This window comes from Heterocephalus glaber, unplaced genomic scaffold, assembly GCF_053883595.1.
Source record: "Heterocephalus glaber isolate CG9 unplaced genomic scaffold, H.glaber_assembly_v1.0 deba00001457, whole genome shotgun sequence".
In the NCBI taxonomy this organism is placed as follows: domain Eukaryota; kingdom Metazoa; phylum Chordata; class Mammalia; order Rodentia; family Bathyergidae; genus Heterocephalus; species Heterocephalus glaber.
This window is the reverse complement of record NW_028258305.1, coordinates 8,544,361-8,567,817: the sequence shown is the minus strand read 5'-3', so window position 1 is coordinate 8,567,817 and position 23,457 is coordinate 8,544,361. Positions and strand designations below refer to the sequence as shown.

General features: G+C 36.5%; 2 protein-coding genes across 6 annotated transcripts in view; one reads left to right on the top strand and one right to left on the bottom strand.

Annotated features, from left to right (window-relative positions):
- Positions 1–23,457, bottom strand: part of Pus10 (pseudouridine synthase 10) — a 71,822-nt gene that overhangs the window by 5,945 nt on the left and 42,420 nt on the right. For 3 of the 5 annotated variants that reach the window (XM_004867240.4, XM_013066439.3, XM_021246284.2), the window contains exons 5-15: positions 23,362–23,396; positions 20,284–20,395; positions 17,427–17,488; positions 17,081–17,126; positions 14,670–14,734; positions 12,665–12,750; positions 11,487–11,612; positions 6,313–6,369; positions 5,403–5,479; positions 5,254–5,309; positions 3,507–3,624 (exon numbers count right to left, since the gene is read on the bottom strand). In XM_004867240.4, the coding sequence (XP_004867297.1) occupies positions 3,507–3,624; positions 5,254–5,309; positions 5,403–5,479; positions 6,313–6,369; positions 11,487–11,612; positions 12,665–12,750; positions 14,670–14,734; positions 17,081–17,126; positions 17,427–17,488; positions 20,284–20,395; positions 23,362–23,396 (840 nt within the window). The remainder of the gene's footprint in view (positions 1–3,506; positions 3,625–5,253; positions 5,310–5,402; positions 5,480–6,312; positions 6,370–11,486; positions 11,613–12,664; positions 12,751–14,669; positions 14,735–17,080; positions 17,127–17,426; positions 17,489–20,283; positions 20,396–23,361; positions 23,397–23,457) is intronic. The other 2 variants (XM_087216035.1, XM_087216036.1) reach the window with 1 other exon arrangement.
- Rel (REL proto-oncogene, NF-kB subunit) overlaps positions 1–23,457 on the top strand; it is a 73,660-nt gene that overhangs the window by 47,178 nt on the left and 3,025 nt on the right. The window lies entirely within an intron of this gene.

Genomic DNA, 23,457 nt, shown 5'->3' with positions numbered 1-23,457 from the left:
AGCTGTCTCCATAAGGTTTGACTTTTCTGTGGCCAAAAAAAGACCATGAATGAATGAATGAAGTGAATGACAAGGCTGGACTATTAAGTAATCTATAAAGATATGTACAGAAACAGCTGGCCTTTAAATGAGCAACTACCTAATGAATCCTCTTCTTCCCCAACTCCTTTACCTCTTGAGTCAAATCCTAGTACTTTGACCATAAGCCAGTTCATTAATGGAAATACCCATCATTGCTTCTAATGTAGCACTCACATCAACACACGTTCATGTGTCTTTTGTTTGGTTTTAGATGACAAAAGAAACCCTCTAACACTTACTCTAACACTGCACTCCATTATCCCCATACAGCTGATTTTTCACAAACACACAAACTTTTTTTTTCTTGGAAGTAAGTTGCCCTTCAAAAAGAGAGACCAAATAGTAAATGTAAAGTGACTTTTCCCCAGAATAAGGAAATAACTCAATTTTTGTTATTTTTATGCCAATAAGATTATTTGAAATATTCTGTTATTGTCAAAATGTTACTAATAATCAACTAGACCCGTCATTCCACTTGGGTTGTGGACCATTAAAACAGACCCTTTTACAACTTAATTTGTACCTATAAAAATCACCTTTTAGCATTATTTCTGAATTAGCTCTATAGCCATCCCAAACTATAAATCTTTTTGGTTGGTGCTAAGGATCAAACCCAAGGCTTTGTCCTCAGCCTGGAATCTATTTTTTTAGTGGATTTATTTTTTTCCACAGCATTCTGAATAATGTGTACACTTATGAAGGAATAGAGAAGTTTAGAAATCTTAATCTTGCAATTTTAAAGATATCTTGTCTATATTATAACTACTAACCTAAAGGCCCCTAGGTAGCAAGGCCAAAAGCCAAAAGGGGGGCTACAGAATCACAGGATCTGAGAACTGGAGGAGCAATGGAGGGTGACCTAGCACATCACTTACTTTCTCTAAGCAGGATTTGCAAATGATGTGTTTTCACCAAAATATTCATATCATAAATGTTATTCTGTTCCTCATTTCTTTTCTCAGAATGTCATAGGCTAAGTCATAGATTCAGATAAACCTTTACCTTTCCCCAACATTTTAGGCATGTTACAAGGGGTAATCAAAAATACTAATTTTAAATTTATTAAATTAAAAAAATTTATTACAGTAAAAGACACATTGCCATTAATCCTCCTCAAAACACCCCCCACACACACTTCAAATGTACTTATCCCATTGTTCTTGCTATTTTTTTTTTTTCTTGGTACTGGGGATCGAACTCAGGACCTTGGGCTTGCCAGGCAGGTGCCAGAACTACTGAGCTAAATCCCCAGCCTACTTGCTACTTTTTGAAGCAATTCTGGACGTCCTCCTTTATGAGTATCACTATGAGGTGCAATAAAAAATATGGTGATTGCTGGAGATGTAGCTCAGTGGCACCAACCCTGCCCTGCAAGTGCAAGGTCCTGAGTTCAATCCCCGGCACCAAAAAAAAAAAAGAAAAAAAATCAATGGTGAAAGCCACTGCTGAGTGCCATCCAATGGAAAGGCAGGCTCATAAAATATTACCGTGTGTCCTCATCCATCTTATTCACCAGATTTGCCAGCCAGATTTGGCTCTTCCCCAAAGTCAAAATGACCATGAAAGGTAAATGTTTTAAATGATTCAAGGCAGCCATGAGAACACAATTAAAGACACTCATGAAAGAGGACTTCCAGAGCTGCATCAGAAAGTGCTAAGTATAATGAGATAAGTGTGTTTGAAGCAAGGGGGAGAATTTTGAGGGGGATTAAAGATAATGTGTCTTTTACCATGATACATATTTATTTAAACACACATCATATTTTTCAACCATACTTCATACACATACTAACATATAAATCAAATGTGACCATGTGCTGGTTTTGTTTTTATAATAGCTGTACAATAATCTATTCTACAACTTCCTTATTGAAAGATGTTCATTTCGCTTCTAGTTTTATTACTGTTGATTTTGCCACTTTGAACAAAGCCAGTAAATCTTCTTGTGCACTTATCTGTATGTACTGAAGTTTTATGTCTCTAAGAGAGATTGTCAGTAGACTGTGTGCTGGGTAGAAGACATGTGCATTTTAAAATTTTAAAGTCATTCCCATGTTGCTTTCCAAAAAGGCTCTGAAACACTTTATATTTCGACTGAACATAAACAACTATCTTCTCTACTAAAACCCACTGCTTGGTTTTATTAGTTTAAGGGGAATATAGTGATAGCTTATTGTTACTTCAACCTGGAGGTTGAAATCATCTTTCCAAATGATTCTTGGCCAGTTTGAATTATTCCCTTTTCACCTGTCTATTCATATCCCTTGTCTATTATCTATTAAGTATCTGTATTTTTCATAATTAAGTATAAAGCCTATTAATGGTATCTTTTGCCATGTACTTAGTTTCCTACACAGTCATACATACATGCATAGACACATATGCTCACACTTATGCTTACACACAATATACCATCCTGTATACACTCTTTCCTTTTTGTCCCCCCTTAGCACTTATCAGAAATATTTTCCTATGTTAATTAGTATCTACCATATAGTTTTTAATTAGGTAGTAATAGTCCATTATACACTTAAGTCACAATTTTAAACTAGTCCCCTCTAGTAGGTTATTGATTTTTATAAAATATATTGCCCACATAGACAATGTTGCAATAACTATATATATCTTTGTGCCCATTTATGTTCATTCTTTGCATTTGAAAGTAAATTATCACCAGGCATGGTGGTACACGCCTGTAATCCCAGCACTCGGGAGGCTGAGGCAGGAGGATTGCTGTGAGTTTGCGGCCAGCCTAAACTACATATGAGTTCAAAGCCAGCCTGAACTAATAGCAAGACCCTGTCTCAAAAAACCAAAAAAAGAAAAAAAAAAAAAAAAGAAGTAAATTATCTTTACAGAAAGAGTGAAGGCAAGTGGGAAAAATATGCAAAAGAACAGGCAGACCCTCCCCAGTGACGTGTTCATATGGAAGTATGTGCCAAAATATATGTGCTTCATACACATTATTACATGTTTTATTCACATACTTAACTTTAGCATCAATTCTATAAGTTTTATTTCTTAAAGATAAGCATTGGTAAGAGTTTTCTATGTGCTAGAAACCATCCAAAGTCCTTTATAAGATTAAACTTATTTAATTATTTCACTAATTTTACACAAGAAGAAAATGAAGCATTATGAAGTTAAATAATTTGTCCAAAGTCAGAAATAAGAATCCAGGATTTGCCTCCGGGTAATCTATCTTCGGAGTTAGGATTTTAACCATTAGCAGCACTGCCTCGCTATTAGGTTAGGTGGAAGACCCAGGAATTCAGCTCATAAATGGTAAAGTCAGAATTTTAATTCACTTCGCACAAACCCCAAAACCCATGCTGTGTGACTTGCTGATAATAACCTAGAAAATAGTGGGTTCTTCTATGGACAACAGAAAAATAAACTAAAAAGGACAACAGCATCTAAATTACCTTTACACCATTTAAGAATTCAATGTCTTCCTTCTGTATTGCTTTATTTGTCCATATTAAGGCGCTATAGGTCTTGGTCTTCTCTTCTTCACCTTCTTTCATATGTCCTATTGCTTCTCTAAAACAGTTTTTAAAAATGTCTTGAATATATAAAATATAAACAAGCCTTGCTCCAAATGTCTCTTTAAAAATACCTTTTTTTTTTTGGTAGTGGGGATCGAACTCAGGACCTTGTGCTTGTGAGGCAGGGGCCAGATAAAAATACCTTTATTGAGATACAATTTACATGCAATTCCCCTCTTTTAACTGTACAATTTAATTTTTTTTAGTATGGTTACAGAGTTGTGTACCTATCACCACAACCTAATTTTATAATACCTACATCATCCCCCAAAAGAAACTCCATTCCCAGGCTGGGGATTTAGCTTAGTGGTTTTGTCGCCTGCTGCACAAGCCAAGGACCCAAGTTCGATCCCCAATACCAAAAAAGAAAGAAACTCCATTCCCATTAGCAGTCACTCCCTATTCTTCCTTTTCCCAAGCCCTAGACAGACACTCATTATTTTCCATCCCTATTCTGAACATTTCAGATAACATGGAATCATACAGTAGTTTGGTGACTGCCTTCTTTCACTTCATAACACTTTCAAGGTTTCTCTTTGTTGTAGCCTGTCAGTACTTCATTTGCTTTTATTACTGAATAATTTTCTATTGTATGGCTCTATAGTAGTCCCCCCTTATCCATGGCTTCACCTTCTGCAGTTTTAGTTACCCACAGTCAACCCTGGTCTAAAAACATTTCATGGAAAGTTCTAGAAATAAACAACTCATATATTTTACATAACATATTACAGTATATTGCTATAATTGTCTTATTATTTACTGTGCCTAATTTATAAATTAAAATTTATCATAGGCATGTATATGAAGAAGCATAAGATATAGAGTTCAATACTATCCAGTTTCAGGCATCCACTAGAGTATTAGAACATATCCTACACAGCTGGGCACAGTGGCACACACCTGTAATCCCAGCACTTGGGAGGCTGAGAGAGGAGGATCAGTGCAAGTTTGAGGCCAGCCTGGGCCACACAGTGAATTCAAGGCCAACCTAGACTACATAGCAAGACCCTGTCTCAAAAAAAGACAAGAGAGAGAGGGAGAGAGAGCATATACTCCACAGACAGTGGGGAACTACTGTATCACATTTGATTATTTATAGACACTTGGGTAGTTTCTACCTCTTTGCTCTATAAATACTACTACTATGAATGCTCAGGAACAAGTCTTTGTGCAGATGCATGTTTTCACTTCTCTTGCAAATATAATATCTACAAGTGGAATTGCTGGGTCATATGGGTACTCTATAGTTAATCTTTTGAGAAAATGTCAAAACTATTTTCCAAAGTGGCTACATTTTTTCAAACACCAGCAATGTGTGTTACAGTTTCTGTATATTCTTGCCAGCACTTGTTATGTTCTGTGTTTTTTATAATAGCCATCCTAGTGATTGTAAAGTGGGATCTCATTGTGGTTTTGATTTGCATTGCCCCAGTGACTAATGATGTTACATGTGTTCATTGATTGTTCATGTTTTCCTTGGAGAAATGTCTACTTAATCACTTCCCCATTTTTCACTGGGTTGTTATGAGTTCTTCATGTATTCTGGATGTAATTCTCTTATCAGATATATGATCTGCAACTAAAATTTCCCTTTTGAAATCATCTCTGGTGAACCTACCCTTACCTTGTGACAAGCTGCAAGTCACGTACTTGTATCTTGTCGGATGATTTATTAATTTTCTGGAGTAGCAGGAAAAGGAAAACAATTAGCAATGCTAGCTCAATTACAGAGTTGTAGAAATGTGACAATTTCTTTATCATGAAGTGCTTTACCTGCTGAAGTTCCTTAATTTCTTCTGAAGTGAAATGTACTCTATGAGGATTCACCAGCTCAATTGCAAAGGGCCTTCCTGGCAGCACACAGCCCGTCATGAAACAGAAACATGTTGATGGAGTTAACATTTAGGCTAATAATGCAAGAGGGTTAGGAGTGTGAAAATGAGTTGAACTCTAGAGGACAGAAAGTTCAGTGGCATGACTACATCTGGCAGAGGGAAGAGTATGTGAAAAGAATCAAGGAGCTTTTGGGGAAACAGGGGTTGCTAAACCCCAGCACAGGCAATATGTGAAAATGACTGCTTTCCCAAAGGTCCACAAGCAAGCCTGTGTTAATTACAAAATAACATTCAAACAACCACTAATTAAGTTGGTTACAGTACTGTTATACTGTCACATGCAACAATGCCCAGATTTCAACCAAGTTGAAATCCTTTCTCCCAGCCTAATCCGCTAGTGAAATGGAAAAATTATAATTCCTTGAGAGAAAAGGACTATAAATCTCAAATAGCCCAGAATTATTTTTCATCATGTTTCCTGTAATTCAACAAGATAAAAATGAAAGAAAGGAAGGCTAAGAGCAGAATCATTTTTTAAATGAGGACATAAATTTTTAAAACTGGTACTTCTGAAATGTTACTAAATGGAACAATTAATCAAATTTCGGGGGAGGAGTACACATTAAAGTCCCTTATAACCTATAGATATGCAATAAGGATTGTCTCTGAGGAAATGGTTCTTGTTAACACAGGTATAGTATAATTTACAAAGGTAGCTCCACAATCCACAAGGCTTTCCCACCTGGAGGAGCTCTGGGCCCTGCCTACTTTGGTTCTAAGTAAGCCTGCTGTCTGCAAAAGATAATTGGAAATCTAGTTCTAGACAGATAATGCTGATGCAATCTTACCATTTCCTAATGTTCTCACATCTACATCTTCTCTTCCAGAGGATGAGAAATTAAAACCTTTGGAAAATAGATCAAGAAAAAAAAAAATCAGAGACATATACCACTGAGATACTTATTCACAAGCTCTGGTAGAAACCCAATTCAAAGTCTTGAACAGTCTACAGATGAACCCCAAGGGATAGTTATTATTCCATCTAGTCCCAATCTCTGATGAAAATAGAAATGATAATAATAAACACCACATACTGCATACTCACTGTATGCCAGGCCCTGCAATAATAATTATGCATGCATTATTTAATCCTTATTAAACTTTGTGAAGAACTAAATAAAAAGAACATTAAGCTTTAGAAATACAGGCAATTTTCCCAAAGTCACATGATTAAAGGGCAGAGCCAGGTGATTCTAATGTCAAAGGTCTGCCTTTGACATCATTCCATGCCACCATCACATGGGAATTCCAAAGGCATAGTACTGCTTGAGTAAAAGCCCTGCCACCTCGATGGCCATCAGCTTATGACAAAAATTCTATCATCTTTTTTTATTTCCTGAAGAAAAGCTTTTATATAAGACTTAAAGTCTGTAAAAGAAAGATATGGGGGGTTGAGCCTAAAGAGCAAATTCACTGTCTAATCAAACCTAAGCTGGAACTATGACCAGTGTTGGGCCAGGGATTTAGCTTAGTGGTACCACCGCCTGCCTCGCAAGCGCAAGGTCAAGAGTTCAATCCCCTGTACCAAAAAAAAAAAAACAAACGAAAAAAACAGTGTACATCCTACAATAAATGGATCATCACAAACTAAAAACTGTAAAAACTGGATGAGGAAAATGGTTTTTTAAAAAGTACACAACACTCCTGGATACAGAATTGACTGATGATTTCATCACAATCACCACAGCAAATAATATCACAAACAGGTGTTATTCTAAGTGCTTTATATGTGTTAACACTGCCATTATCTCCATTTTACATATGAGGAAAGTGAAACAGAGACAAGATATATACCTTGCCTAAGGTCATATCATTCCAAGAAATGCAGACCCAGTGGTAGCATCAGCAGTCTCCCCAGAGTCTCTTAACCACAGGGCTTTACTGAATCACAAAGACATAGCTAGAGGAGCTCAGGCTTTCACCCAGGGGGATGGGCAGGACCAATCTTCTTTGAGCAAGGTCTGGGCAAGGCTGGGATGTTTTAGGAACCCTGGCTACAAAGCCTTAGAGTGGTAAAGTTGCTAAGGTTGCTGAATAGAGAGATGGAAGGCTAGGAGAACTCAGGTTCATACCTTGACTTAGCCATTCAGTGAACAAGTATTTACAGGGTACCTACCAAGTGCAAGGCACTGTGCTTGATGCTGGACAGACAAAGGCAAACAAAATGGATACAAATCTTAGGCTCACAGAGCTTGCTCTTTGTGGAGAGCTATGGACTACCAAAAAAAGTGGGTTAGGCATAGGACAGGGTAAGTATAGGAACACTGCTGCACTGAGGGCACAATTCTAACACAGGCTATGGGATTTGTCTTTATTCCCCAATACTCCAGCCACTTTAGAGAGCACAAGGTAAGGAGGAACAAGATTTCTGGGAAGAATGGAAGGGGGAATTGGGAGGGTGACGGCCATTTCCTCTCAGCAAAGATTTTATACACAGAATTTCCATGCAAATTTTAGAAAAAGGAAGGTTAGTGAGGCATGACTATAGTTGCAGCTGCTTAGGAGGCTGAGTCAGGGGGATCCCTTGAGCCCAGGGTTCAAGGTAAGCCTAGGCAAAATAGGAAGACAATATCTCTTAGAAAAGAATAGAATAGAAAAGAAAAGGGAAAGGAAAGGAAGGGAAGGCAAGGGAAAACAAGGCAAGGTAAGACAAGGCAAGTCAAGGCTAAAAGGTTTGAAAGTCCCATGAAAAAACACTGAAGATTAGTCTTCCTTTCTGAGATGTTTAGCTGTGAAGAAAACAGGAATTCATCCTTCCTTTGCCTTTTAGAAATCCTTTCAGCAGACCAAAGCAGGCTAGAAACAGGCTCTGGGCTGTATGTCGTGTAGTATCAAGTGAAGTGAGCTCCTCTGTGACCCACAGGACCCAGGACTGTGTCTCGCAAAGAGGAGCAGCAATCAACCTGGGGATAGTTTGATAAGGTCTAGATACCCAAGCGAGGCCTAGAGTTCATGCTGCTGCTTAAGCTCAGAAGTACGGGTGACCTGTGTGGTGTGTGACAGCACCTGAGGACTGGCCAAATGAGCAGCCTTAAGGAGGATGAGGCCAGGCTCCTTTCCAGGGAAGAATGTAAACCAGGCAGGGAGTAGGATTCTGTGGGCAGCTTCAGATGATACTGTTGCCTTTATGAAGATGGGAAGGGGCACCCTAGAGTTGCTAAGATCAGGAAGAGAGGGATCTGGGCCCCTTCTCTGCATATCCAACATTTACAGCAAGCTTTCAACCTTGCCTCTCACCAGAACAGGCCGGCAGCTCATCCCAGCAGCACTCTCCAGCCAGACCTTGGGCTTTAGTCTAGGAGGGCTCCCTCCTAAAGTGCTGAACCCTCTGTGCTGCACCACAGGCCCTCTTAACATAAAGACTCACTTTGGTATTCCTGATAAATAAACAAATAAATAAAGTATTCTCTGGACTACTAAATCCCAAAGAACCCTCCATCCTGTGTTTCTATTAGAGTGTCAAATTACTAATAAGCCCACAACAACATCAGAAGCTTCCAGTCAGAGTTAACAGACTCAACAAGTAGCACCAAGGATAGAAAGCTGTGGTTAAAATGAGAATTCAAAATGGCATCTAGCAGGCTGAAAGGTGTAGATAGTGGTTTGTCTAGGATAGTGGTTTGTCTTATACCTCTCCACACCTCTCCCAATCTAAAGCAGGGGGCCCACAGTGACTAAGCTAGAACCCAAGATTAGCAGGGATAATAAGAATGAACAGGACTCAGAAGTGGGTCTACCAGTTACATGAACTCAGCCCAGAAATCTCAGATTCACAGACCACTCCATAAAACTCCCCACAACTTCCTGCCCATTAAGGAGAAAGAAGTGTAGAAAGCTAGGCTCTTGAGAAGGCCAGAGAAGCACCAAATCTAGACCAAAGGAGGAGTATGGATTCTGCGTTTCAGAAAAAAATGTTTCAAAACTGAGAACTAAGAAAATATCCTTGGATACTAGAGTGGGAAAAACTTGTAGAGGCAAACCTGAAAACTTTACTAGTGTGCAATCAGGAATAATAGCTGACAAAAAGGAAGAAGGAGCTACTGCCTTAAGTATTAGAAAATATACACTTAAAAGTTAGTTGAGTTTTTCTAAAATCACATTAGTTCTTGCTATAGCTTCTAATTCTTTGGTTCTTCGACCCTTCTGCTCAAAGGAAAGGCTATTTCAAAAGCAAAATCAAGGGCAAGAATGATTAGGACCCATAAATGGTTCAGCTAATTTGCAGTGACCTTTGTACCCATGGGCAGACGACACCGAGGCTGAAAAATGGGCAGAAGCCAGATGATATAGGCCCCAGAGTACCAAGTTAAGGAGCTGGGCTTCATCTTACAGCTTGTCATTGACCAGTTTTTAGAAGGGAGATGATATGATAAAGTTACTGAATTAATGAAGTAATAAATGTAGTACTGGGGAAAACTTGTGAGACTCACTGATTTTTTTTTTTTTTTTTGGTACTGGGGATTGAACTTGGGACCTTGTGCTTGCAAGGCAGGTGGCAGAACCACTGAGCTAAATCCCCAGCCTAACAAACAATTGATTTTTTTTTTTAATACTGGGGATTGAACTCAGGTCCTTGTGCTTGCGAGGCAGGCGTCAGCACTACTGACCTAAATCCTCGGCTAGACTCACTGATTTTAAAAGTGTCAAAATAATACTCATTAACTAGGGAATTAACAAGCAGATAACAAGATGTGCCAATTTGAAGTGACTGAGAAACACGTTTGTATATCCCATTTACAGGAAAGAATGATTACCTAAGTAGCTAGGCTGCTTCATGTAATATTGATTTATTTCATGGAGCTGTAAAACCTAAGAGCACAACAAATAAAATCACCTTTCTAGAGTCTTTACATATAAGTCCTTAACTCAAAAATAATCAGTAATATATCTGAGAAACATGGGTTTAATAAATTAGTGCTATTAATTCAGGATTTCAAAAATAAGGTTTTATCCCTAAGAAGGAGCCAGTTAGCACAGAGGCCTAGAGGTCTGCTTTTTCTCAAATGGCTCTTAATACATGTCCTCAGCATTCATACTGAACACACAATTTGCTTTATTTTCAATTCGGGGACAACAGTTCTCCCTTCATGTGGAAAATGACAATTTCAGAAAAAGACTACAAGGGGGAAACATAACATCTATGTCAGAGCCCTCTGAGATAACAGGAGCTTTCCTCGGGACTGCTTCGAGACTTGAATAGAATTGAAGATTTTTTTGAATCTTCTTAAAGAAAAGAAGTACAGTAACCCCAAAAAGACTTTGAAAGAGACTTTTTAGGCTAAGCTACATTTCTACTTCTTCATAATCTCCCAGAGATGATACTCAATCACAAAACTTAGGAGAGAACCAGTCTGCAAATAATGAATTAAGTAGGTAAAAGCTCATGGCAATAGCTCATATAGTCTTTACTCCTAACTGAAATCAAGACTTTATGCTGCCTCTGACCTGACAGGCCTGTTGAGACAAGGAAAATGTAAGCCTGACAGGACCTGACTCATCCCACAAACTCTGGGCACATTAATACCTAGGAAATTAAAATACAACATGCTGGCATGAGGTTTTTGTAAAATGGCTTCTGTCCATCTAATTTCTCTAGGCCTGAACTTCATCCTAACACACTATGTTAAAAGAAAAGCTAAACATTTGCCAGTGATGCCTCTTAAATAACTACTGGATGCGGAAACTGTGGTCCACCAAGTCCATTCATTTAAAGTGGTGTCAACTGTTTTCAATTTCCCAGGACAGAATAGGCATTTTAAGAAAGGAAAGACATTCCTGGGTACCAAGGCTAAAATCCAGCCTAGGCCATAGACACCTGGACACACTCCCTATTCACAGGAAGCCTACAGCCAAGGGATCTGGGCTTGGTAGTGATTAACAAAATATAGTGATTTTTCCTGCCAACCCAAAGAAATCTGTTCATGAATGACAATAGACTTAAAATATTAGCATTATAACTTACTCTCTGCTTTAAATACTGTCAATAGATGATCTGAAATTAATTCTTCCACTGAAGATTCCAGCTTCCTTTCCCCATCAATTATCCAAGGAGTTTGTGGTAGATTTCTGGAGTATTTATTATATCTCCCTGTCAAAGAAATATTAGGTAGTTTGTATGGAATGGCACAATTAACACAATAGAATAAAAAGAGAAACAACAATTTTTAATGAGTGCCAATATCTTAAGTGCTATGATGTAAAACAGTCTAGCCTTTAATTCACAATCTAACTTGAGGAGCTAGCCCATAGTCATGAAGATAATCAGATAAAAAGATTTAAAGTAACAACAGAACAGATGGCTAACAACATGGTAGGAACAAGTTTAAAAAAATGCTCAACATATTCAGTAATACAACTAGCTGACTGAACAAGTTATAGTATGGAACACACTAAGTATCATTTAAAAAAGAAGAAAAACTATTGCTTTTACATATGATTAATAATACTTTAAGTGTAATAGACATTGGTGATAATGTATTCCAAGGGATTCAAATATAGGAAATTCTGAAGTTTTTGTAAGTTAAAACAAACAAACAAAAACCCTAGCAGGCTATCACTCACTGCTTTATGAGTAAAGCTACACTAAGGCGAGAAGTTTTCATTGCCCTAGGGTAATCAAGACTAACGTATAATTTCATTTCAGCTACTACTATGAGGCAGCTGTAACTTTCAAAACAAAAACTGCTATAGTATGCTTGGGAAAATTAATGTAACAATTTTTTTTCAGGGGAAAGCCAAGTGTTTACTTATTTGAGAGATAATCAAATTATTTTTTCAAGTTTGCATTCCATGTTATAAAACATCCTTTTATGCTGCAGTTTTCCTCATTAGTTTTGAGTCTCTACATCTGCCCATACATGACTATCTCTGATGGAAACTAATACATGTGAAAAACTGGAAATTCAATCTCTGGTAGAAATCCTCTTTGCCATGGCATTTTAAATAACAGATTTCCTGATAATCTTTAAGAAAGGCTACAGAATCTAAAATAAATTTGGCTATCAGTTGTACTTCTCAAAAGAGTAAACTAATGAGAACCTCCTAACAACAGTAAGAATAAAGCAGAAGAGTTGTCAGTGGAGTTGTTCAGAAAGGACAATAGATTGACAGTGTACATATATTCTAGACTAAATATTTTACCAGCCACAAAAACAGCACCATGAGCACATTCAATTTCAAGAACAGTGCATACAGCTTTTGGTGAGTTTGGAGGACAAGGAAATTGCCTGCAAAACAAAATAAATTTTATGGCTACTATTTTCCAGACATGATATTGAATCACAAAACTAAGATGAATCAGCACTGTCTGGGACACACATAGAACCTGGGTTTGTAAAGCACTATGCCTCTCTCTAACTTTTAGTTTGGGAACAATAAAAGTCTTTCAGGACTCTAGCAGCTCTAGCAGGGGAGAGCATGGGGGAGAAACAGTCCTCTTCCATGAGGGTGGGGGTGGTAATCCCCCCGGCTCCCCCATGCAACTTCGGGAGGGATGCACATGGAGAGGTGAGGGAAGAAGGGGATACCCGCCTAGCCAGACACAGCCAAATCAACCCTGGCAATTAATGGGGTGACAGATGTCGCAGCCAGATCGCCCTCACATCTTGGAGTATCACTTTTAACACCTAACAATGGAACTAAGTAAATCAGGCCTCTCAGATGCCACCTCATCTTCCCAGATATCATTTCTAACAGCCTTGAGATTTGGGGGGAAATCCATTTTTATGAAGTGGAAGCCCCTCCAGGGTCCTCAACCATTTTTCACTCCTCTGTCACTTGCTGCTGGCTTACAGGATTCTCAATTGTTTGGGTAAGGCTGGTGTGCGGTGAGTGGTCCCATCTGTGGAGGACATCCCACCAGTGGCAAATGTCCACCTTTAGGAGGGTACTTTACCATTTTTCCTTTTTCTTCTCTCTCATTTCAACTATGACTTTGGGAATTAGAGCACAGAGCAGAAAAAGTAGAAAGTGGCTGACACTCGCCCCTCTTAGCTAAGAAACTTCAATTCCACTGAAGATAGATGGGAAAGAACAACATATGGCTTTATTATCTGTCCATGATCTAGAAATCTTCAAAGCCACAAACTAGAGTCTACTTATAAATTACTAGATGTGGATATAGATGTATATTTTGGTGATACTAGGGATTGAACACAGAGAGTCATTCAAATAGTCTACCATTGAACTATATCATCAACTTTTTTATTTTGGATAAGGTCCTTTCTGCTGAATTGCCCAGGCTTGCCTCAAACTTGTGATCTTCCTGCCTCAGCCACTCAAGTAGCTAGGATAATAAAGTGGAAGCCACCACACCCAGCTGGATGTGGAATTTACCCTAAATGTGTGGCTTAAAATTTTCCTAGTTTCCCAGGATGCCTTTACAAAGAAATCATTTAGAAACTCAGGAAGTAGTGCTTGTATAATTGTTTACTTTCTAAAATGTAATAAAAATATTTCCATTCTGAGATTCATTTTTAGTCAGTAAAAGATATAAAACCCTCTTCATAATGTCACTGCTTGAAATTTATTCCAGGATGTCCTGGAAGGATAACTATAATATTTTATTTAATGAAATAAGTGCACTGAGAATTAAAATATAAGGTTTACTATTGTACTTACTGTAATTCAGCATATTTTAACAATTTATATTTTAGAAGACACTGATATCCAAAAATGGAGTTAATTTGCCTAGGATTTCAAATGAGGACAAGACAGTGGACCTAGGGCTAGGGTCCCTTGCTCCAAGCCAGTGCTATTCCCGTTACAACTAAGAAAACTCCCAAGCCTTCTCCCACCTCTGGAGATGGGCCATCCTAGGAGATACAGAATTAAGGATGTAATAAAAATAGCAATGGGCCAGAGGTTCACTCTCTATCATCCAGTTGAAAACTCAGGAAAGACAGGTTCTTTTTGGACATAAAAATCCTCTTCTAAACATAAGAAAATTGGGCTTGATTCACGATCCAAATATTAATTTGATAAACATCTAATGAACACCACTATATGCCAGCTATTGAGCTAGGGGCATATAAGACATAGTCTCTGAAACACATCCAGTCTTTCTTTAGAGATAACCCAGATTATCTCTACATTCCCTTTATTCTAAAATTCATGATTGGTTCCTTATTTTTATACTTCTACTTACTTGCAGAAATCCTCTTCTTTTATCTTATTCAAAGCTTTCATAACTGCCATTCTAGTGAACACTGACTACGGGGCAAAATGAAAAGACATTTTATTATCTAAAAAATAAAACATTGGAGCTGACGTACAGAACATGACTAGGTAAATTACATTGTTTTACATACTTAAAAGTGATAAATACTTCACAGCTCAAAGAAAATAAGTAAAATTTAAGCACTCATAATGTCAGTTATGTAGTTAGTGGACTTCTACAACCCTTCTTGCCAGTCTGGTCTCTGTCCACAGTGCCAGGTAGATCAAGCAGAACAAGTCTTCTTTACTGTACTGTCCCACTCCTCACAAGATGGCATTCTTCAAACACAAAAATGATGACACTGCACAAAATATGTTTTGAACTTTTTCCCCCAGACTTCAGGAGGAATTTAGATGGATCCATCTACATTTTCTTCCCTACATCCCTTCAATGGCCACAATGCTATACAATTTAGGAGTTGGCTGCTAAGGTTGGGGTAAATGAGAGCCAACCAGTCTGCTCTGGCATCTACCAGCTCAGTGTCACAAACAGCCACAAAGTAAGCAAATCCACTACACTGAACAGAACGGCATCTACAATAAATGTCCCAATTGGGTTTGGGTTTTGTTTGTTTTGAGACAGGGTCTGGCTATGTAGTCCAGGCTGGCCTCATATTCACTATGTAGCCCAGGATGGCCTCAAAACTCATAATCCTCCTGCCTCAGCCTCCCTAGTGCTGGAATTCCAGGTATCCACCACCATGCACAGCTCACTTGAATTTTTTTTAAAAATAAAAAGCCAAACTTCAAGGAATACTAATATGTATTCCATGTATAATGAGTACATAAATCATAATATTTCTTTTATAATAAGGAATCACATGTGACTAGAAAAGAGTAAAAAGTAGGCATCTTAACAGTTTATCATTAGTGAAAGCAATGACTTTTCTAAACCATAACCTTGGGAACCCTAGGGAATAGTTCTATAAGGAGGCATATGATCAGAACTCAAAATTAAGTGTTTGTTTCATAACATATAAAATCTTAGGCCTGAAAGAATCTCAAAAGGTCATTCAATTTACTCTCAGCCACTAGGTAAGAACTTACATTTGAGGATTTGCAACTCCCACTAGCCAAAGAATATGGTGTCTAAGATGCTTTGAAAAAAAATTCTTATCCTATTATCTGATACTAGCACTTCTATATTCCTCAAATGTAACAAAAAATGAAACTAGATATTCAACACAAATGTTTTACAAGTCACTTGGGCAGTGCTTCAGAACTGGTATGGCAAAGCAGCAAGCCAAGTTGTGCCAAGATACCCATCCTTTTCATTCACAAAGGCTTCTGCACAGGGCCTGGGACGATGGGATCCCTCAGGCCTACTGGTTCCAACCTGGAACAATTTCATCTGTTAAGTTTACAGTGTTGAACAAACACGGCAATATAAGTGTGCCATGATATGAGAAGAGTATGGAAGCACAGTCCTAGGTTTTGTCTGCATTTCTAATTATTTCTGTAGAAGATACAATACTTGACAACTGTTACAAACTCTTCCCCTCCACATCCCTAGTTCTGTGAGGCCAAGTAATTAGTCAAAGCAAAGGGAAGAAAAAAAAAAAAAAGCAAAGGGAAGACCAAAATATGTATCTCTGACAATAAAATAAAGATAGTCTAACAATCATAAGAACAAAATGGCATGTGTACTAAAAGTAAAAAACTAATTTGCTCATTAACATGAAAATCAGCTAACATCAGACAGTCAAGAGGAGTGTGAATAAAATGCCTGTTTGCAAATGTATGATATAGCTAAATGCTTTTCTTTACCTAAAAATTCAAAATCCAGACTAGGGAAGTCAACAAGCAAAGTCAGACAACTACTCCAAGTCCAAAAAAATCCCAAAATCTTTGAAACATTTCTGGTCCAAGCATTTTGGATAAAGGATATTCAAATTGTATTAATTCAGGACTGCTTAAATAAAAAATTTACTTGGGTTTGTATTTTTAAACACCAATTTCCAGAAAATATATATTAGACAAAGGTTTGGAATGCTATTGATACTTACCATGGATATTCCCAGATGATGTAATTTGGGGAGTCCAAAATTAAAAGTTGAATTTCCTCAAATAGTAACATCATTGAAACTCTAGTTCTAAACTCAAGGAACCAGTGGAACAACCTAGACACTGCCAAATATTTGTGTGCTATGATTTCCTACCCAGAGGCAAAGGTGATGAGAGTTGAAAAAAATAATAAAAATAAATGTAGTAAATAGAAATATTTAAAGACTAATTCTTGGTATAACAGAGTTGCCACATTTTTAATGTACATTTGTTTTATTGTTAACTTGAATATTCAGTACAGAAAAAAACTCACTAAAAAATAAAAAGTATCCTTACCTGTTTGTTTTTGGCTGGCTTGAAACAATCTGGGCAAATTGTACCTCTAAAATAAAATTCAAGTTAATAAAAAAGGTTAATGAGTTTTTTGGGAATGGGCATAATTCAAATATATTTTACATAACATGGCTGCTAAACTCAAGATATCAGGAGCAGTCAAAATCAATCTCTACATGAGCTGTACTGGTTTACTTGGGAACTTTATGTGAGAAGTTACATTTTAAACCCATTAAGACATGACAAGTTCTGAAATAGTTATTAGAAAGAGAAACAATACTATTTTTACGAAAACCAAGGCCATTAACAATTTTACATAATTAACCCTGCTGTTTACATGGCAACTTACAGGAAATGGCAATCCTCAACTGTTTCTGGGTGAGCGAAGACCACACTCACTTCAAATAAGCTCTAAAAATTATAAAGACAGTTTTAAAATGAGCAAAAGGAAACTAACATCTGACAATTTATCAATGGAAATTGAAATTAACTCTCAAACATTGGTTCAGAAAAAATGACAAGGAAAGATATATACACTACTGCTCTCAAAACAGCTTGTTCACAGAGCAGCTATAAAGGAAAGGTTTTCATTTTTCCATTTAAAAATTCAATCACTAGTGATACTGCCAAACAGGTTTTTAAAGATTTTAAAAATTAATTTGTATGATTTGGAGGCAACTATGTAAATTAGATATGAAGATGAATGAGAATTTAGAGAACTGGAAAGAGATAATAACTAAAAGAAAAAATGGTTCAGTCAATACTATAGTTAAAATTATTACAGGCAAAATTATTAAAGAGACAAAATTATTAAAAGAAAAAATTATTAAAGAGGCAAAAAACATTGTATTGTACTCCTATCCTTCAAAACTTCATATAAAAAAATTTTTTTTCAGGGCTAGGGATCAAATCCAGGGACACTGTGCCACTGAGCTACACCCTCAACCCCCCACCCCCTACTTTTTTTAACTAATTAATTTAGTGGTATGGAGGATTGAACCCAGGACTTCAGCACTGAACTACATCCTCAGCTTTCTTTCTTTTTTTTTTTCGAGACAAGGTCTCACTAAATTAGTTAGGCTACCCTCAAACTTGAGATCCTGAGTAACTGAGACTACAGGCATGCACCATTGTGCTCAGCTTGAAGCTTATTTTTATTTTATTTTATTTTTTGGCTTTTTGAGTCAGGGTCATGCCATGTAGTTCAGGCTGGCCTTGAACTCACTATGTAGCCCAGGCTGGCCTCAAACTTGTGACAATCCTCCTGCCTCAGAGTGCTGGGATTACAGATGCACACCATCACTCCCAAAGCTTATTTTTAAAGTGCTCAAATTTCTTAATTGATTTTAGTTTTAAAAGAGAGATCTTAATTTTTGGTTATAAAAGTTATACCTACAAATTATAAAAGAATCAAATACAGGATGGTTTTTCAATCCCATTCCACCAAGGTAGAACTAATAATTTGGTGGGTTTCTAGCCATTTTTACACACACACACACATTTTTTAAGGTATTAAGCATACTCTTGGAAAACTGCTTTATTTAATCTTATTTCATGGACATCTTTCTAAGGATTGTCACATATTTAAGTTGTAGAAAATTTTCTGTTATTAAAAAAAAATGCTACACTGAATACTCATACATAAAAAGATTCCATACCGTACATACTTTTACCTCTGCAGAGAATATACAAAATTCCACATTAGAAAAAGCTAAAATTATCATTATCTTACAACTTACCGTTTTTACTGTGCAGTGTATTTATAAGTTTGGTATGCAGTACGTTCACTGGATTTTTAGCAAGCTCATTAGCTACTCTAAGATCAAAATAATAAATAGTTGGGGGGGGGCTCCTATTCTAACCTACAAAATAAAATTAAAGTGAATCATAATTGTCTATTAAAGAAAAACTTCACTTGGCCTGAATTTATCAAAACATTATTACATCTTTTGTTTTCTATTTTTTTTTGTTCTCACAGATTCACTATGTAAAGTTATTTATGCTTCAAAACTAAAATTTGAGGTAAAATATTTTGCATTACTGACTTCTCTAATTTCCAAAGTACTTGCATTACCTCATTTCCTCTTCATACTAGCTATGATGAGGTTTTATTCTCTATTAGTACTCAGTTTTAAAGACATTTACAGCTTGTTCTGACTGTTTGAAAGAAACAGAATGAATAATTTAGAATGGTTAAAAACTTAACTATTTAGCTATGGAAGATGGCTTTGTGATTTTACTTGAACAGGGTAGTATCTGATACTGAGAGAATTTCAAGAAAAATGACCAGGCAAGGGGGATATACTATTAAAAATCTAATTTAAGATGTAACTATGTTCTGTTTTCACATCTGGAAACCTGAGCTCTTTCCTGAAATTCAGTCCATTTCAGGGACTAAAGCAAGGTGTTCTCTGGAATTAGGAATGTGGCTAAGTTTTTGGTTTTGAAAGCAGTCTCTGACTAAAAGTAAACAAAGGGACTTGAGATATTGACAAGGTAGGATAGATTGAGCCCATTTTCACTATAGTTGAATATGTAATTTTCATGTACTTTAAGAGGAGGTTAGCTACAGATAAAACAAAATTAAATAGTCTAGAGATGATTCTACACTGGGTCAGTTATTAATATATTACTTTGTATCGGTAAATCTGTCCTTCCAATTAAACTATAAATACTAAAGGCACAGGTTATTTTTAACCTTTTAAGTTAGGGTATACATTACTTCTTCTTTTTTTTTTTTTTTTTGTACCAGGGATAGAACTCAGGACCTTGCACTTGTGAGGCAGGTGCCAGAACCACTGAGGTAAATCCCTGGCCCAGGTATATATTAAATCCATAAATGTCTCGGATCACAAAGAAATCTTAGAGAAAAAAAAGAGGCTTTAACTTCAATTTATGACCATTAGAAATTAATATTTTGCCTGGTGTGGTGGTGCACACCTGTAATCCCAGCACTTGGGAGGCTGAGGAAAAGGACTGCCATGAGTTCAAGGCCAGCTTGGGCTACACAATGAGTTCAAAATCAGCCTGAACTACATGGTGAGATACTGTCTCAAAAAAAAAAAAATTAACATTTTAAAAGCTTAGAAATCCTTTACTGAATTATTCAAAGAGAAGATTATTTTGGCTAACCAAAACTCTGCCATATAATAAAGTAAACCTAATAAAACCAGAGAATACAATTAATAATGCTGATGATGCAATACCTTTCCATCGATGGGAACACCCAGTTCCTCTGAAAACAGGGGGTGTGTTATCCATTTGTAGGCTTCTTTTAACTGAACTACATAATTTCTCCCCAGCGACATACTCTGCTTTCTGAATAACAAAAATTAATTCACCAACATGAAAAGCTTCACTTTTTCCTTGAAAGGCAAGAATTATTTTAAAAATCATGATTGAGTGCCTATCATGTTACATTTAATACATTAGATAGAAAGCAGAAAATAAACCATACCAAGATTTCTCACCTCGTGGTCTATACTCTAGTGAAATCAAGGCAGTACTTTTTAATGGCATATAAGACAATTTTTAAAGCTTCAATGATAAAAACATACTGCGTTTTTCTGAACTAGAACTGTCAGATCCAGGATTTATATATTCTGGAAAGGTGAGAAATGACATTTACAGCCCAGAAACTATAAAACTGTTTATTACAATAATCATATCCATGTTAAAAATGTTTGCATCTTCTCTCTTGCTAAAAATGGGCCTCACTTTTGGGAAATCAATGTAAAAGCTCTACATTTTTTCCCCTTACTGCTGAAGAATAAATACTAAATCCTGAAATATCAATGTTCTGAAACTCTCATCAATGTAATATCAGATAAATGGCTCAATAAATATCTCCTATTCTCCAAAAATCTACTTATGAGCCAATACACAGGTTTTGGGAAGTCCCTATTATGATATCTAGCTTTAGTTTGTAACCTAAAATTGTAATAGAAAGCAACTGAGGTAAGAGGAAAGAAAAACATGGTATGCTATTACTAAAACTGCACTACTCGGTTGAGAACACTGAGACATTACTAACAAACTAACAAGCTCACTTAATTCAAATAAAACTTCAAACCAGCCTTACGGCTATTTACAGGGCTACTTTTAATAAAAGAGATGTTAGGGTCGACCTGTAAATCCTCCACACACCTTTTCTTATCCTGAGTATTGGGGACTGAACCTGGGGCCTTGCACGTGCTGGCCAAGTGCTCTACCACTAAGCTACAACTGCAAACTTCTTTATTTTTTGACAGGGTCTTATTAAATTGCCCAGACTGCCCTTGAACTTGTAATCCTCTTGCTTCAGCTTCCTAAATAGCTGGGGTTTTTGTGTTGTTGTTGTTTTTCTGGAACTGGGGCTCAAACTCAGGACCTTGCACTTTTGAGGCAGGCGCAGCAGCACTGAGCTAAATCCCAGACCCCGCTAAATAGCTGGGTAAGCATGTACCATATCACCCACCTTGAATCATTCCTTTTAATGTCTAATCGTCACTGATAGACATTATTATTTATTTGTTTGTTTGTTTTTGTTTTTGTTTTTTGGGGGGTACCAGGGATCGAACTTGGATCCTTGCGCTTGTGAGGCAGGCAGCGGAACCACTGAGCTAAATCCCCGGCCCAGAAATTACTATTTATAAGCAATATCCATCTTAATATAATTGTGCAAGACCAAAAGATAATAACTTTAGGTAGAAAGCAAAAAGTAATTTAGCAGGGACTGGAGATTTAGCTCAGTGGTTTCGCCGCCTGCTGCACAAGCGAAAGGACCCGAGTTCGATCTCTGGTACCAAAAAAAAAAAAAAAAAAAGTAATTTAGCTAATGGTTAAGTTGATGTGGGAAAAAAATATAAAAACTACTGTTTCTCTAAAAATACAAATTAAAAAATAGTTGATCTATCCATTCAGTATCCAACTGAAAACTATAACTGGTTACAGGAATGCTTTCATATTCTTTGGGATTACAGTTTATAGAATGAAAAGGAACTCGGAAGCAACATGGATGCAAACTGAAAACATTTAGAAAATGGCATGTTCTTACTATGATAACAATTTTCTAAAAACAAAATCAAATTTTGTTATTACACCAGAATTGTAAGCTTTTATGACTAATAAAACATAGCTAGCCCCCCAAACCTTTGATAAATGTCATTATTATCCCTTTAAAAGTATAGATGTCAAATACAAAACAAAAAATAAATTACTTTTTCTATAAATTACTTAAGTATGAGATTCTAATACTGTACAAACATCTATACTTCTGGGCATTTCTCTCCAGAGTTTACAGAAAACTCCAACAATCATATGGCCATTTTGTTTTATTTTGTTTTGTTACCAGGGATAGAACTCAGGACCTTACGCTTGCAAGGCAGGCGCCAGAACTGCTGAGCTACATCCCTGGCATTGTTTTGTTTTTTGAGACAAGGTCTCACTTTGTAGTTCAGGCTCACCTTGAACTCATTTTGTAGCCCAAGTTGGCCTTGAACTTATAGCAATCCTTCTGCCTCAGCCTCCCAAGTGCTGGGATTACAGGTGTGTGCCCTTTTTATGGTACAGCTTGGCCCTTTTTATGATACAGAATTTTAAGTTTCGAAATACAAAAAACTCTGAAGAGTTAAATTTTTTTTAAAAAAATTTGATTGCAACCAAATCTTGATTTGAACACATGAGGCTATTTACTTTGTTTACCAAACTTAGTGTAAATATTCTTATGTTTCATTACAAAAATACTAATGTGCTTGATTATATAGCACCACTCCAAGAAAGAAGTGTGCTTTATATGATAGTTAACATCACACTATATTCCTAAAAATCCAAAAATTCTATATTCCAAAACACATCTGGCCTCCAAGGGTTTCAGATGAAGGGTTGTGAATTTTACATTTTGTATGAATTATCTGTGTATAAACTCATTACTGTTCTGTCTTAATTTTTATACTTTATATTTTATACTTTATATTTATGGCCTAGTTTAATAATTTAATTTCTAAGATGAATATATACTTTATTATTTAAGATACTTCCCAAAATACATTATACAGTGCCTAATGCATATAAAATATGTATTTATATATTTACATATATAAAACAATGAATCCACTTCAATAGATTAATACGCTATGCAAGTAAACTAACTGAACAAATCTGACACCCTAAATTTATACAATAAAAATTATTTCTCTAGTAGCTATGAATTTACTCTAAGAAAGGAGACAGTAGTAGTAAAAGTACTTTAAGAATCAGGTAACATATTTAAATGGTGGTAAAAACTCCCTACTTAAATTACTTACCCCATTTCCTGTTTTACCAGCAACCATGCCGCATGCTGTAGGCAATTTAGTCACACCCAAAAAGAAGAGAAAAGGGGAGAAATGTTCAGTGAAATT